The following is a 15,958-nucleotide window of genomic DNA, read 5'->3' as shown; positions in this document are numbered from 1 at the left end:
TGCAGGCCTTGCTTTCAAATAAGCAGGCACACTCATATCTAGATGCGTCCTAGACTTGGACATACAGGCACATGAGCATGAGGGGCTTACCAGAGCAGAGCCAAGGTCAGCTCCTCAAAGTGCTTTGACAAAGGAGCAGGGCAGGCACAGGTAGAGGTTACTCCTCTCAGGACCTTCACAGTCCTATCATTTCCTAGACTACTGTTGTATACATGCTCAAAAAGAAAACAAAAAGCAGCACCTACTCTCCTGACCCCCCTAAACCTGGCCACAGGGAATATGCTCCAAGCACTGGTGCCTGCCATAGAAACCAGTTCACCAACCCTTCCTCTGACATCCTGGCCCCAAACAGCCCCCATCTCTCTGGGGACCTTACCCAGCAGTAACATTTTGCCCTTCTGCTCAGACTACCTCTCTAATTAGCTTTGTTCTGACATCACTGTTCACCCTTTGGATCCACTAAATCCAAAGCAGTGTTGGAGAAGCCAAATAAGAGAAAGTAATGAACCTCCCTTCCTCAGAGAACCTGCCCAGGCTGTATTTCACCTGATTTAAACAGGGTAAGTCCCAGTTCCGTGTACGTGGACACAGGTAACAGAGCACATTACCTGCTAAAATCAGGCAGGAGCACAAGATGCATTAAAAAAGGAAAGAAGCTCCGAGTTTGCTCTGCAAACAACTGTCAGCTCCTCGGACCTGCCAGCTGTGCTTTGGGCACACCCAGGCTACAATCTACCGCCTGTGTCAAATGTCCCGTTTCCCCAAGTCTGCAGAGCTCAGAGAAAAGAGGATCCAGACAGTGCTTTATCTTGGTGACAACTTTCTTTTCTGCAATCAGTGCGGAACAACATGTTCAGCTATTTCCAAAAAAGATCACCAACAGCTATTGGCATCATCAGCCCTTGGTTACGCGGTTTCCGAAGCGGCACAAGGGATGACAGATTCATATTAATTCCAGTCAGCAAATGGATTATAAATACTCCCCCAGCCAGTTGCCACCTGATAGGACTGTCCTTGAGTCCTCCAATTGTGGAAGGGAGTTGTCAACTCTAAATTTACCCACCAGCACGTATTGTATAAAGCATACTGCTCTGTGATCCTTGGTAGACACTTGTGCTGTAGCCCAGCATGGATTAGACCAGAAACTGCTGGTTCCATCAACCAGCCAGACATCTCACTGTTGCTTATCTCAAGACTCTGATGGCAGGAAGGAGAAAGGGATGGGTTTGACAGGATGCGTTGGTGTATCGGTCATGCAATTGCTACAGCAGTCCCATCAAGTCTGACTTAATAAAGTGATCAAAAGCTAGGCCCACCTTTCTGATGAGGTAACAGCTTCTGTTCCTAAGGATAGACATTCCCATCAGAAAAATGTACCACCATGACCGATAGAAGTAAACTCACTCCAAGGATGGAGTGTCCAAAACCAGATAGAGCTGATACAAAGCAGACCAAGATAGTATTCCCTGTAAAAAGCAGTAGGCAGGATGCTAAAAGTTTGTACAAATGGACTATTCACTTAAACAATTGTAATTAGATGGATTTAACTTTTACAAAACAGAAAGTAAAAAAAAAAAAAAGCAAGTGAGGAGCTTCACTTTTTTCTAGCTTTAGAAAGGTCCTAGTATCTGCAAACTGGGCAGATGCACATGCTGGCAGCACCTGTCTGCAGTAGATTTTCTCACCCCAAAAAAAAGGGTCTGCCTGAGTGGGAGGACAGTTTGTAAAGGATCAGTTCAGGGCACTTTACCTAAAGAAAGCCCCTTTTTTTGCTCGTTGCTTCTTCATGCACAAAAGCTGTCCACACTCATCAGCTGGAGACAGTATTTCATCATTTTATCTGGCTCGATGGCCACAGATAAAATCTGTCCTCAGTTAGACAAATACATGGGAGTCACATGGCTGTTGAGGGCTGCAAGACATTTTGCTCCACTTTGGTTTTTTTCTGAATTCATGCCCCAGATTATTCTCTAGGGCCGTTCTTCAGTGCCCCTGAGGACACCCAGCCCCTGGGGCAGCAGCCGGAGCCTTCTGCTCACCATCCACACCCACAGCCTGGGTGCCCCCTTCCCCCAGACCCTGCAAGCCCCCAGCAGGGCTGCAGGTCCCACAAGGTGGGATTCGGCCCCAGAGTGAGGGGCAGCAGCCCAACAACCCAGTGACTGCTTCTAGACAGAGCAGGCTCTCCCGCCTGAGGGAGGCTTGCTCCATATTTCCATTATTTCTACCTGCTGAGCACTTTTTAGGAGTTGGGCCAAAATAGTACCTGCCAACTTTCTGGAAAACCTGAGGGGAAAGGAACAGGGCTGTAAAATGATGCATCACAGAAATCCTGGTGATCTTTGCTTTGAGAAACTGTAGCACATCTCTGCATTTAGGAAAAGATTTAACCTTGTGCTTTTGCACCAGGAACAGGCATTTTTGTCATGTATGTGAGAATCACCCTAAACATAGCCAAGTTGTACAGCCTGCTAAATAGCAGATTCTCCGTGCTTTCTACATACGTGGAATATTATAGCATCTTTTACCATCAAAAATACTTTTAACTCACACTGCAACTATCTCACATGGGGTACCCCAAATCAACGGATGCTTTTAGCCTCAAACTCTGCCCCTTAAATTCTTTCTGCAGTAGGGGTAAAGCTCCTGGATTATTTCATCCCTACATACAGGACAGGCAAAGGTAGAACCACTCGTACCATCAAAGCACGTGGACACGCCTGAAATGAAAGAGGAACTGAAAAGCTCCGTCTCTGTGGTTTAGCAGTTTGCTGTGGAGCAAGGCCTGGAGCTCAACAGGACAGATAAAAACTAATAGAACGGCTGCTTGTTGCACAAGCACCATGCATCCTGTGCTCTTTGTGAGGCAGAGGGTTTAGGAAAAAAGCAAAGCTGAAATAAAACCAAAAGCCTGATGGAAAATGTATACAACAGAGTCACATCCTGAGTGCCAAGTGCCTGACTGCAGCTCACACAGCATCTCCTTTGCCTCATTTTTGCTCACGTGTGATACATATAAAAAGTAGCTCAAAGTGACTTCAGTCATACAACAGCTTTTTTCAAAATGCAGATTTAGTCCAGGGCTGCTGGAGCTTGTCATAAAAAGGTACACAGAGCCAACATCATTTACACACATCAAAACGTAGAGTAGAAATCTGTACTGCAGGACATTTTATCCTACTGGAACTTTAATCCAGCTAATGCTAACAAGTCCAGAGAGAGTCAACTAAGCAAATGGATCTGCTCTATTTCCATTAGATCTCCACCACAGCGTTATACCAGCAGTGATGAGACCGTTGCCTCCTCCTGCCCAACACCTAAAATCTCAGCACTACACAGCCAAGGATCCGGAGGTTTCACATCCCTGATGAAATTTAATTTCCCAAGACAGGAGATCCATAGTCATTTTCCATTTCGTTTTGCCACAGCTTCCATCACCTACAGTGCAGGGCACTGCCTGAATGTGAACTACTGGATCAGGTTCATATTTTGTAAATATTAGTGTTACTTTATGAACTTTGCCATCAACGAGAGCAAAGCTAGAGAGGCTGGAATATGACACAATGGTTTTGAGCTTGGCTGCTATTTGTCCGTTTTTTAAAAAGCAGGGAGGGAGAAGGAAAAGGATAGTTTAGAATTGTGGTTAAACACATTTTTTTTCTCTAGAGGCATTTCGGGTTTTGCCTTTGCTTTGTTTATTCATCTTTGGAGCTAAGTAAAGCCATATTTTTTAAACATAGGACATCCCCCTTTTCTTTTTAAATTCTGAAATTCTAAGAGTCACCCTAGACTCAGGCTGCTCTGACTGCTGGCAGCCAAATGCATCTTTCAGAGTGTTTTCTTGTGACCTAAGAAAGATTTATTTTTTCAGTCATTCCAGTTGGATGTACCTTTGTTCACTTTCCAGGAGTGGTTCAGTTTTGTGACTTTTTTCCTTTTAAATTACAGTATGTAATAGAGTTCCTAGTCTGGGTCTCAGTTCTGTTATGATACTTCAAGCACATGAGTGATCCTGGTAACTCAGATATTTAAAATTTGACCAGCACTTTGGGACCTTACTGAATCAGGGCTTACATGTTTCTTTATTCCTTTTTAAGGGTTTTACCGTCTTTTTCCTCTTCTTCAAAGTGGACACATAATGTGGCTCAAATACACACAAAACTGAGAGCACATTTTTACCAAAGCGTGTTTTGACAGCAGGAGCAGTGAAGATCAGAGCTAGGACTTCTACCCCTTCTTTTCAGGATGGACTCTGCCAAACAGGAGGGCTGGAAGCCATGGGGCACCTCATCCTGAACTACACAGGAGGTAGTGGGTGAAACAACTTGCGCTGGACACAGCAAAGGGAAAAACCTCAGAAAATACTTCAGGATAGAGATTTCCACCTCCACAGGCTGGCTGTGCCTAAAATCCATTTCCAAACCCGAGGAGCCACAGTGGGGATCCCAGAGGTTTAAAATCCATTTCCAAACCCAAGGAGCCACAGTGAGGATCCCAGAGGTTTCAGTCCTCCTGTGCGGACATGGAGTATTCCCCAGCTGGAGCTGGAGGTGGGGAATGCGTGTCCCAGGAGAGCGCCCTGGGCACGGAAGGGCTGCGCTGGGGCGGCCGGAGGGTTGGAGTGGAAAAGGCATCTGGGAAGAAGCAATGCAGAGCCTGACAGCTCGGAGACGGCCAGATGTTTTCATCATTATGGAAAAAATCTGTTGGTGCCTCTTTGCCCAGAGAAACACTGGAGGAGGAAATATCCTCTTGAGCTCTGATCAGGGCTGTATATTAAAATGGCGATGAGCCAGGGTCAAAAAACAAGAGAAATGGGAGGAAGGGATCTTTTCTGACTCCGGCTCTGACATGCAATGTGAAGGTGCCCCGAAAGGCTGCACTGCCTCCCCAGGGATCTTTTCCCAAATCACTGCCTCAGAGAGCTGGAGAGACAGGGCCTGGAAGATGGGCCTTAGAGATGTTTCTTCAGCACCCCCCCAGTGCTCCCTCATCCCTCCAGCTGCAGCAGGTGCTGCCCCAGGGACGTGCAGCCCCGGGGACATGTAACCCTGGAGCTGCAGAGCTGTGGAAACACACAGCCCTGAGGCTGCAAGGAGACTGAGCGCAGCAATAACACTCCCAGGGGCTGGGAACCCTGTCCCAGTTTACAAAATCAGCACTGAAGGAAGCCCGCTGCCCGCCTGGCCCCAGACACCCCTGTCTGCCCCAAGCCCCAGGCTTAGGGATATAACCAAGACCAGGAGACACCGAAGGGTGAGACCCAGGGCTGGGTTTTCCAGCTGCAGGGGTAACCGGTTCCCGGTCTCCCCTTCTCTCCCCGCATCCCCTGCAGCCGCCGGTGCCCCTCAGCCCGAGCATCCCGACGGGCTGCAGGACGCCAGGATACGGCCAGCCCCTTCCCCCGGGGCAGCTCCTCGGGATTCATCCCTCCCCACGGATCCCCCCTTCCCCAAAGCGCCGCGGCCCCGGCCCCCGCCGGCTCCTCTCACTAATTTTAGCCTGCCGGCACGCACGGTACGGTGCAATCGAAACCCAAAAGTAACCCCCGAGGACCGCCCGGGAGCAAAGCGCGCAAAACGGTAAGAAAACGCCAAGAGCCGAGCGAAAATCCCTCCGATTCCTATAAGAAATAAATCCTATCCGCAAAATAAAAGGGCGTTTAACGTTTCGTGGGTTTCACTTGGATTTTTTTGTTCTTTAATTGACAAGTAGAAAAGGCGCCTGGGCTTGGAAGGGGACGGCAAAGCGCGCAGACCTGGCAGGGAGGAAGGCAGGCACCGAGGGGAACTCTCCCTCCTTTCCTCCCTTTCTTCTTTTCACAGTATAACTGGAGTTCCAAAGAAAAAAAAAAAAAAAAAGGCTGCCGTTTAAATGATACTTTTCCCTCTACCGCTGAAAAACGGGCTGATTAATTAACGCAGAAACTGGGGGAGAAAAAAAGCAGATCTGGTTTTATTTATATGACCTTCCTTTGAAAATTAGAGAGACTTATGCAGATATAAAAAACTTGGAAATTTTACCCAGGGGGCGGGGGGGAAGAGTAAAAATCTAGAACTTTTAGAAGATTTTCGTTTCTTTCCACCCCTTTTTTTCTTGACATACACTTGAAATACATCACATTGTATGTTCAGTGAATTGTATATTCATCAGGGTGATGCAAACTCTTTCTCGCGCGTGTATTCACCAGTTTCTCTCTCACACATATATTTTAATTTCGCACCGATTTCTTCCCAACCGTTTTTTCTCTCTGCAAAACAAACCGCGGGAGCACGCGGGGTTTTAGTTTTAGGGAGAGGATGCAGGAACGGGACCCTTCGGAGAAACCAACTCGTTCCCCATCAGACCGCCACAAACACGGACGGATCATTTCCCCGCTTCGAGAAAACGAACGGCTGAACAGCCTGGTCCTGCTGCGGGGATGGAGCGGTGGGGAGCCCCGGGGGAGCGGGCAGCCCCCCAGCCCCCGCTCCTGGCGCCTCCGATCCGGCTCCGCCAAACCCGCGAGTCTCGGGGCAGAACTGGAAGCGGGTCTGAGCATCCCCGGCTAGGGGAGGGTATTCCTTTTTTTTTTTTTCTCTTTTTTTTCTTTTCTTTTCTTTTCTTGTTTGTTGGGTTTTGTTGAGTTGAGGGCTTTTTTTGGTTGCTGGTTTGTTTGGTGTTTGGTTTTGGGTGGGGTTTTTTTTTGGGGGGGGGGATTGCTGTGGGTTTTTTAAAATATTTGTTAATAATAAATACCGGAAGACGCCCGGCGCTCCCGCTAGGAGCGGCAGCCACCCTGGGGGCGGGGGGGGCATTTTGCAGGACGGGGGTAAGACCCGGGCCGGCTGGCCCGTACCCCCCCGCCCCAGGCAGCCCAGCTGCATCGCGGCAAGTGCGGGAGAAGAAGCGGGGCCGCCCCGGGAAGGCACCTTCCTTCTGCAGGGGGGCGAGGAAGGGCAGAGCCACCCACCCCGCGGAGGCCCCGCGGGAGCGGAGGGGGCAGCTGGGTGGGACAGGGGACCCCCGACCCGCGGCTTGCCCTGGGGGCAGCCGATTTCATGCCTCTCCGGCGGTGGGTCACAGGCTGGGCCCTCGCCGGAGCAGAGGTGGGGGTCAGGGCTCTGTAACTCTACTCGCCCCGGTTCATCCTCCTGCCCGTCTCGGCGGAGCCGGTGCCGTCAGGAAGGGGCTTTCCCCGAGCGTCCGAGCTGAGTCCCGCTGCCGGGACCCCCGGGGCCAGACCTGCCGCAGCCCGGGGGCGCTGAGAGCCGGCACCCCCGGGCAGGGCGGTGGCTGGGAATGCTGTCGGTCCCGCATCTCCGCGGGGACAGGGGGAATCATTTTTGAGACACATCAAGCCCAGACACCGTCTCTTGTTAAATATGGTCCACCACCCCCATCGCCACCCCCGCCCCGACGTGCGCCTGCAGGCTGCGCCCCCCTGCCCCGCGCTGCGCGGCCGAGGGCAGAGCCGGCTCCGGGGGGGGAGCAGGGTCCCCCCGGCCCGGCGGGACCCCCGGGCAGCGCATAACGTGCACGGTGGCATCGCAAGACGGATCGCATTTGCACGGCCAGCGGGAAGTATCCGAGAAGCCACACCTTTACCTCCTTTGGAAAGCACCGTGCGGACAGACAAGCTGCAACCCCCCGAAACCCCGCAGCGGCTCCAGCCCCCTCCCCGAGCCCGCTCCCATCCCCGCCGGAGCCGGCGGCACCTTCCCCCGTGGGAGGTAAATGGTGCCAAAGCTCCGAGGGAGAAGGCAGGGCAGACCTTCGAAACACTCCACGCCTCACAGTGCCTGGAAGGTATTTCGGTTTTTAAACAGTTGTCTTGACCATCGCTCCACACCGGTGCGTCCTGGCGACTGGACCTGCGTGTCAAACCGTTGTTGCACTTACTAAACGTGAAACTCTCTTCGGTCGTTTAATTTTCCCGTCCCTAAAACAACCGTATTGCTTCTGCCCTGTGCGCGCTCCCCTTGGAAACATAACGAACAAGCACTTCTGTAATTAACTGGCCGCGTTAAAAAGCTTTTACTCGAGCGCGGAGAAGCGGTGGGCGCTGGAGCCAGCGTTAATAGCGGGGGGTGCTGCAACGCCCGGGTGCTGGGAGAGGGGCGCTGGGAAGGGCGACGACAGCCCAGATGGCGAGTACAGCACAGGTACCGGCAGAAAAAGTGACAGGCAGGGTAAAATTAAAACTTTTCATTTATCTGACCAGCTTCCAACTTTCGCTTCAGTCGCGGGGTAGAGGGGAAACCCCACTTCCAGCGCCCGAGGTGCAAAAGCCAGCTTCATTGCCAGATTCCAGGCACGGAGCCCAGGACAGGAGGGGAAAATCCGCGGTGGCATTTGCTATCCAAGCCCCCATGCCCAGGTCACCCCGTCCCGGTCACCGGCGGAGGCGGAAAGCGGCGACCGAGCTATGCCCCGGGCGGCCCCCCGTGCTGCCCGAAAAGGGGGGATGTGGGGGGTGTACCAAAACCGAAACAACACGGGACAGTCTTATTCCGGGCTTTGCATAAATTGTCCTGAAATAAAGGGAAGACACTTCGGCGCTTTCGAGCTGCTGCATTCGAGTGCTGTGCCCTGGCACCAGCCTGCCCGGCTGCGGCGGCGCCGCCAGCCGCTCTGTCGGGGGGCAAGGGCTCGGTGGTCCCCGAAGGGCCCGGCAGGGACGAGCCGGGACCCCCCTGCGGCGGGCAGAAGTCCCGGAGGCCGAGCAGCGGGGATGGCACCGGAGAGGCCGCCCAGCACCTGCCCCGCCGCCGAAGAGCGGGGCCGTCCCGGAGGAGCCCCCCCGGCCCAGGGCGCAGCAGCCGCGACCACGGGGCAGAGGCGAGGCCCCTCGCCAAGGTCAAACCGCTCTTTTTCTTGCGCAATGGCCGGGGAAGGGCGGCCAGGGCCGCGGAGCGGGGGTGCTGTCCCCGCCGGCAGCCCCGGCGCCGGAGGCAGAGCGGGGTGGGTGGGAAAGGCGGGCTGCTCGGGAGCACTGGGGGGAAAAATAAAAAGATGGAAAAGAAAAGGGGGGGGGGGGGGGGGAGGGAAGAAAGAAAAAGAGGCGGGGAGGAGGAATAAAAAAAAAGGGAGCAAGAAAAGGAGAAGGCTTTAGCTGCAGCAGAGTGGAGCGCCTGGACAGCTCCAAAGCCTTTTTCCTCTGCAAAAATCCAGAGGGGTGAAAGCAAACCCTGCCCCAGCCCCAACCGCCCCCCGCAGCCCCCAGGCCCCCTCCGGGACCCCCGGGGGGACCCCGCCACGGCAGACGCGCACCGCAGACCAGCTATCACGCCGGAAGAATTTATTCGACCAAGGCTGGCCGTTTGGTAGCATCCTTTTCCAATCGTTTGCAAAATAGCAACTGGCCAAAAGCCCTTGGGGAGCCCTCGGAGACCCTCAGAGATCCCGAGATTCCAGCGGCTCCCGCCGCCCACGATGGGAACCGGGAGATTGGCGCAAGTTCTCGCAAGGAAATCCTAATAGGCTATTTCTGGACTACTGGCTCTTAACAAATCTATAGCACCTGAAGTGTTAGCACTCAATTAGTGACAAGGTTTCAAACCCCGGCGTTTACTGGTGAGGTATAAACAGAGTCCTCGGGAGATAGCCGGGAATTAGGGCGGGAGGGGGCCCTGGGCATTTTAACCGACTGGGATTAAGAGGAAAACTTTTTTAAAAGGCTCCATCTCTCTCTCTCTCACTAAACAGTCCGAGGTGTCGAAAGCTCTGGAGGAAGAGAGGATGTGCTCGCCGGAGCTAATTGCGAGCTTGGGTGTTTCGGGGTTTTTTTTGTTTGTTTGTTTGTTTTCAGCAAGAAAAGTTAAAAAAAACCCCACCCACCTCCAAATATACCCCAAAAAAAGAAGAAAACTAAACCCAAACGAACCGCATTTAGCAATCCCGAGGAGAAGCAACGAGCGGGTGTGGGAGACAACTCTCGCCCGCCAGGGGCTTTTCTGGGTGCGGGGGCCCGGCTCGGTTCCGAAGGGGCAGCGAGAGCGACCTGCAGCTGGCGGGAGGGGTCGGGGCACCCCCTGCCTTCCCCTCACGGCCAGGAAGGCAGCACCGGCTTTGCTCACCCCGTCTCCCCCACGTACACCCACGGGGCCTGGGTGTAAGATGGGTGGGCTGGAGAGGGTGTTTTGGGGCGCTCCTCCGGGGTCCTGTCTCCCTTTACTCCTTTTTGGGTGATATTTAAACGCGATTCTAATGTCGCACCCACTAGCCTGCAATCAAGAGCGACCACACAGAGGGTAAAAGCGGTGTAGGAGAGCTTGGAGTGCGGGGGGTGCCTCCCCTCCAGCCCTGCAAGCCGGGTCCGGAGCAGGGTGAACCGATCGCCTTTGTCCCCTCTGCTCGCCTGCCCTCGGCAGAGACGCCGTTTGCAGTCGGAGCCTGGCTTCAGCGGGCTGCTGGAGAGCATCGGGCAAGGGAGAAGGCCGAGAGGGGTGGGGGGGTGGTTGGGAAATGGGTGCTGAGCCCCGACCCGGAAAGTCCGTGAGCTGCTGTATGTCAGTAACTTACTCATCAATCAGCCGGACACAGAGCAGACCTGGCCTCTCTTTGCGGAGTGTTTGCTTTTTCACCAATTATTGCGGCCCTGCAGCTCTTTTTGTTGATACAGTAGTTCTAAAAAGTGCTAATGTTCATTTATCAGGGGGCCGAGCCCGGGACTCCCACTAGTTGTGATCCTTCCAAAAATATAAACACGAAGAGAAGGGCTAGGGCTAAAGCCCCCATTTGTTTCTAAACCGCAGTATTAAAAGTGATGCATTGTTGAAGATAAAGCGGAGATAACGCTGTCTGTCTCCAATGAATGTCTCCCCGACGCATTAATGACATTCCAAATGATAGCTTCGGCTTATCGTTCAATTAATCACTTCCACCCTCTGCAGCCGGGCCCACATCGATCGGGAGCCGCCGTGTGACTGGGGGTCTGGAGGAAACCCGTCAGTCCTCGCTTCACAGCGGTTCGCGGGGCGGCAGCTCTCCCGGCCGCGGGGCCGCCGTCGGGGATGCTCTGCGGGCCCTTTCCCCGCCGGGTTCAGCGGGCAGAGGGGCACCGCCGGGCGGCCGCTGCCCTGCGAGCTCCCCTGGGCTGGGGAGGGCGTTTGGGCCCAGGGTGGAGGAAGGGAGCACCACCGGAGCCCGTTTCTCCCGTCCCGAGGGAGGTGGATGGTACCAAGGCAGGCGAACCTGCGGCCGCGGGTTTGGATTTGCCGGGGGTGTGTGAGATCGGGATCACTCCGTTATTGTAGCGTTGATCCAGCTTATCCCGATTAGCTTGTAATAAAACGGAGGCAACCAAGGTTAGAAAGACCACCGGGCGCTGCACAGGGCAGATAACCCGGCAAAGTCCCGCCGTAGGCCCCTCTCCCGAGCCGGGCTGCCGAGGCTGCCTCCACCTTCCTCGGGCACTTCATCCCTTCCCCTGCAACCGGGAAAAAGCCCCTCCGAGCTGTTTCCCAGGGAAGGCTGCAGGGAGCTCAACCGCTTGGCCGCCCCCCTCCCCTCGTTAAACAGCGGTATTTCAGGCCTCCCCGCGTACAGCAACCGCTCCAACTGCCATCGCAAGATGTGGATCTGGTTTGCGAGCAAACCGCTCCCCGGGCACCAGCGGGCGGCTGCGGCGAGGGACTGCGAGCGGCGGGGCTGCTGCTGCGGCTGCACCGGCCAGCGGTCCCTGGGGAGCGGGACCGAAAGCACGGCACCGCCCGCAAAAGCATCCTCACCTTAGCCAGCTTCCCCAGAAGGGAGCCCGAGGGTGCCGAGACACTAAATCTCGGGGGGGGGAGGGACAGCAGCAGGTACCCCACGGGAAGCAGGGCAGCTGGGGCAGGTGCCCGCCTTTTCACCCGCCCCGCAGCGTTTCCTCCGTTTGCAGGAAGATTCGGAAAAAACTCGCCCTGCGAACCCCGCGGCCTCCCCGGGCAGGGCCCGCCCGAGGGACCCCCTCTAACTCACCGCATCCCCGCAGGGCTTCTCCGCTCGGCTCCCCGGCCCCTGCCTTATCTTCCACCGTCCCCGGCTCGGCGGGGACAAGCCGGTGCCCGTGCCCCCGGAGCCGGGCCGCCGAGCGCCGCAGGAGGCTTCCTCCCTTACTATTATTACTCCCCACCTCGCCCCCCGAAGCCAGAAAGCGCCGTAACGCCCCTCCTCAACCTGCGACTTTGCCGCTAAGGTTTATTTTAGCAACTCCAAGCGCGTTAAATTAACCGGCTCCCGCTTCTACCGGTGAATGGCGAGGCCCGGGGGCAGCCGCCCGCCCGCCGGGGCTGCGGGGACCCGGCCAGCCCGGAGGTCGCCCCCGCCTCCCAAAGCCCAGCGCCCGGCTGCTCTGCCTTGCTCCTCTCCTGCCCCCAAAAGCCCTGTATATTTTGCAACGCCTTCAGCCCGCGGGTTTTGGGGTTATTTTGGGGGGTTTGGGGTTTTTTTTCCTCGACAATGCTGGTTTTTTTGTGGGAAAGCTTTACAAAACAGGCGGGGGACACACATCCAACCGGCATTTCCCCCTCCAAAGCCAGGAAGGGGCTGTTTAGGGGGTCTCTGCTATCAGCTGGACTTTGCGGGCATTGTGCTGCTTCAGAATATCTGTATAAACCTTAAGCGCGGATTTCCCCCTGAGAACGCTTCACACAACAGTGAATTCCCGTTCTCTGGTTCCTGCGATCAGATACTGCAGAATACTAAAACCGAAACCTCCGTTTCCTCACTTTAAAAAAAAAAAAAAAAATGAAATCAGCACATATTTGGTTGATGGTTTCCTCCCGGCCTGTTTATTTAATCTGACTGTATGATAGATGGCATCAGATAGTGGCTTTGTACACATTAGGCCATTCTGCATTTTTTTTTTGTTTTTAATGGATCAACAAACTCAGCGGGGAAAAGCTGGATAAATACAGTGCCGCCCCTTTAAATGAGTGGAGATGTTTTTGAGATGTATTACTATATTAGGTGACATGGAACTTTGCATCTCTCATACCATCACTGCAATGTTGGCCAATAGAAAGCTAAAGTCACCCAAAAACTGCCTAGTCCCTCCTTCCCTTCCCTTATGGTCTGGTCCTACCTGCCTCCAGTGCACAAGTCAAGGCTACTCGCGGGAATGCTATGTGCCCCCTCCATGAGCCCACGCTCCACCACTGCTCCAGGTTGGCTGCTCCTCACCTACTTTTCCATGACCCTGGCCTCCGGCCACTGCCCCGCTCCCCGCCGCAATGTTTCCTAGCCCTGTGACAACGACACCCTTCTCAGTCAAGGATATTTTGAACCTGGAACAGCATCAGAGCGGCCTGGCCTCTATGGAGCTCTCCTCGCTGTCCTCCCCGTCCTGCATGCTGGCCACCTTCAAGCAGGAGACGTACAGCGCCGAGCCCCCGGCCCTGCCCGACCTGCGGGAGGAGCTGCCCGAGGCACCCCCGGCCAAGGCTGCCACCACCTTCCCTGGCTCCTACTACGTGAAAAGCTACGTGGAAATGGACTCGGCCAAGGACACCAAGGTGGACAAGAAAGGTAAAGCCGGCGAGTAACGGTGGTGCTGCCTGGGGCTCACTGCTGGGCTCCAAACCCAGGGAAAGGGAGGGCAGGGGGAAGGTGACCCCCGGCTCAGGGGTGGCGGGAGGGGGCCACCGCGTCGGACCTCGGCCCCCACCTGCCCCCAGCCTCGGGGCCCGGGGGAGAAAGAGCATGGGGAGCAAAAGCGCCTTCATCCCCTCCCAGACCCCGCGGTGCAGCAGCGGGACAGACCCACCACGGGGAGCGTCCCGCTGACCCCGGTCCAGAGACCCCCACGGCTGCCCCAGCGGGACCAGGGCCACGGCCTTAAGCTTGCCCAGAAATCAGGCGATAAATCGAATTTCCAACTCGCTGTGCTGAGCGTGTACGCCCAACGGGGTCGGGGTGGGATTTGTTGCAAAGGCTGCAGGTGATGAATCGACACCATGGCACAGGCGGTCGCAACTCAAATCAGTGCACGCAGTACCCTTGTTTTTAAATAAATAAAGAAAGAAACGAAAAAAGACTCGATGGAAAATTGCCAAAGAGGTACTTATGGAGCAGGGCAGGGCCGGGCCCACTACCGCAGGAGCGGGTCGCTGCAGTGGCCTGTGGGGCCGAGGCCAGGGAACAGTCGGGGCTTGCGGTTTATCGAACATCGTTTTACTTTTTTTGCACATTTTTTTGTTCCTCCCCTTTTTTCTTCTGCCCACTTATTTTGCTGCAGAACTGTGTTCCCTGCACAAGAGCCTGGAGCAGGAGAAGAGAGACCTTGAAGATCCCGAGCGCCCCAGACAGAGGAAAAGGAGGAAACCTCGCGTCCTCTTTTCTCAAGCCCAAGTCTACGAACTGGAGAGAAGGTTCAAGCAGCAGAAATACCTCTCTGCTCCCGAGAGAGACCATCTAGCCAACGTCCTAAAGCTCACCTCCACCCAGGTGAAAATTTGGTTCCAGAATCGAAGGTATAAATGCAAAAGGCAGAGACAGGATCAGACCCTCGAAATGGTGGGCATCCCCCCACCCCGGCGGATAGCGGTGCCGGTACTGGTGCGCGATGGGAAGCCCTGCCTGGGGGAGTCTTCTCCCTACAGTTCACCGTACAATGTCAGCATTAACCCCTATAGCTATAACGCCTACCCCGCGTACACTAACTACAACAGCCCCGCCTGCAACGCCAACTACAACTGCAACTACCCGTCCATGCAGACCATGCAGCCCTCGGCGGCCGGCAACAACTTCATGAACTTCAGCGTAGGGGACTTGAATTCAGTGCAGACGCCCATCCCGCAGGGGAACGCGGGGATCTCCACGTTGCACGGGATCCGAGCCTGGTAGAGCCGCCCCCGCACCCAGCCCGCTCCCCTCCGTGGACCGCGGCCACCGGCGAGACCCCGGCGCCGGGGATGGAGGGGCTTCGGCCGCGCCTGCGAGCCGGTCTCGGGACATTTTCAGGCTGCCGGGGGGATGAGGACAGTTCCATGTAGCATCCCGGCAGAGTTCACTGGCGTGGCGGCCGGGGAGGTGTCCGGTGGTTGGTGCGGTGGCCGCGGTCCGTGCGGGGCCAAGTGGGCACCGCACAGGGGGACTCGGCGCTTCCCGACCCCCCGCACTCCCCCTTCACCCTGGGGTCTTCGCCCCGCTGATTCCGCTCCTTCCTTCCTACGAAGCAAGCGGTCATTTCGCTTGACTAGCTCCCAACAACAGCTAGCCAAGCCCTGCAACTTTTTTTTCCCTTTTCTTTTCTTTTTTGCTCTATACTAATTATTATTAAGATCCACATTTAATTTTTGCACTTCCCGTACGGTCCCCGCTGTCCGGCCGGTTCAGCACCTCGCCAGCCCCCAGGTCCTCCCTTGCGAGGCCGCTAACGCCGGCCCCGGCTGCGCGGCCGGTGCCGGGGCGGGAGCGGGGCGGGCGGCGGCTCCCCCCCCAGTCGGGATGAGGACAGACCCCCCACCACCCCAGCCGAGGAATACAGACACCCCGACCCGCCAGGTCCCCGTAGGGTTATGCACTAAACCGTGAGTTAGTACTGAAATGCACTGTCCGCCCCTCGCCCGCCGCCCCGTCCGCGTTCCCCTTTGCTGTACGAGCTGACGGAGATCAGCGAGTTGTCATTAAAGAAGAGTGGCTGAACCTGGCGCGTCCCTGGCGTTCCTTGTCCGGCCCGGGCCCCCCGCACCCGCCGGCGACAGCCCCCAGCTTGCCCTGCCACCTCCCCGGCTGTGCGTGGTCCTCCCGTAATTTCAGCAATTCCCGGCTTGAGGTTTGCAAACCGTGCTTGTATCTAAAGGTCTTTCAAAAATAATTTAAAAGCTGCTTTTTGAGCTCACAGCCCGGGCAGGATCAATATGCACCAGCCGTGTCCCGTCCCCTCCCTTGGGCTGGGGTCGGGGCTGGCACCGCGTGTCCTGTCCCCCCCCGCCCCGACGTGACCCCAACGCTCCCGAGTGTCCGGGCGCGGGGGACGAGCGTTTCTCCCCCA

The 15,958-nt window shown here is 55.7% G+C and overlaps 1 protein-coding gene and 1 long non-coding RNA gene across 2 annotated transcripts in view; one reads left to right on the top strand and one right to left on the bottom strand.

Moving 5' to 3' along the window:
- Positions 1-12,072, bottom strand: part of LOC114015894 (uncharacterized) — a 258,485-nt gene extending 246,413 nt beyond the window's left edge. The window contains exon 1 of the long non-coding RNA XR_008733466.1: positions 11,944-12,072. This is a non-coding gene — a long non-coding RNA (uncharacterized LOC114015894). The remainder of the gene's footprint in view (positions 1-11,943) is intronic.
- An 873-nt stretch (positions 12,073-12,945) lies between these two features.
- Positions 12,946-15,614, top strand: NKX2-5 (NK2 homeobox 5). Its single transcript, XM_005439270.2, has 2 exons — positions 12,946-13,491; positions 14,201-15,614. Exons 1-2 carry the CDS (start codon positions 13,197-13,199, stop codon positions 14,806-14,808), a joined length of 903 nt encoding a protein of 300 aa, XP_005439327.1. The 5' UTR covers positions 12,946-13,196; the 3' UTR covers positions 14,809-15,614.
- The last annotated feature ends 344 nt before the right edge of the window (positions 15,615-15,958 follow it).

This window comes from Falco cherrug, chromosome 8 (genome assembly GCF_023634085.1).
Source record: "Falco cherrug isolate bFalChe1 chromosome 8, bFalChe1.pri, whole genome shotgun sequence".
In the NCBI taxonomy this organism is placed as follows: Eukaryota; Metazoa; Chordata; class Aves; order Falconiformes; family Falconidae; genus Falco; species Falco cherrug.
This window is presented reverse-complemented; position numbering and strand designations above follow the sequence as displayed.

Bases quoted from the DNA above. Each gene is read 5' to 3' on its own strand.
- NKX2-5 (XM_005439270.2), top strand. From the start codon at position 13,197: ATGTTTCCTAGCCCTGTGACAACGACACCCTTCTCAGTCAAGGATATT. The intron at 13,492-14,200 runs GTAAAGCCGGCG...ATTTTGCTGCAG, and splicing joins CACCAAGGTGGACAAGAAAG to AACTGTGTTCCCTGCACAAG.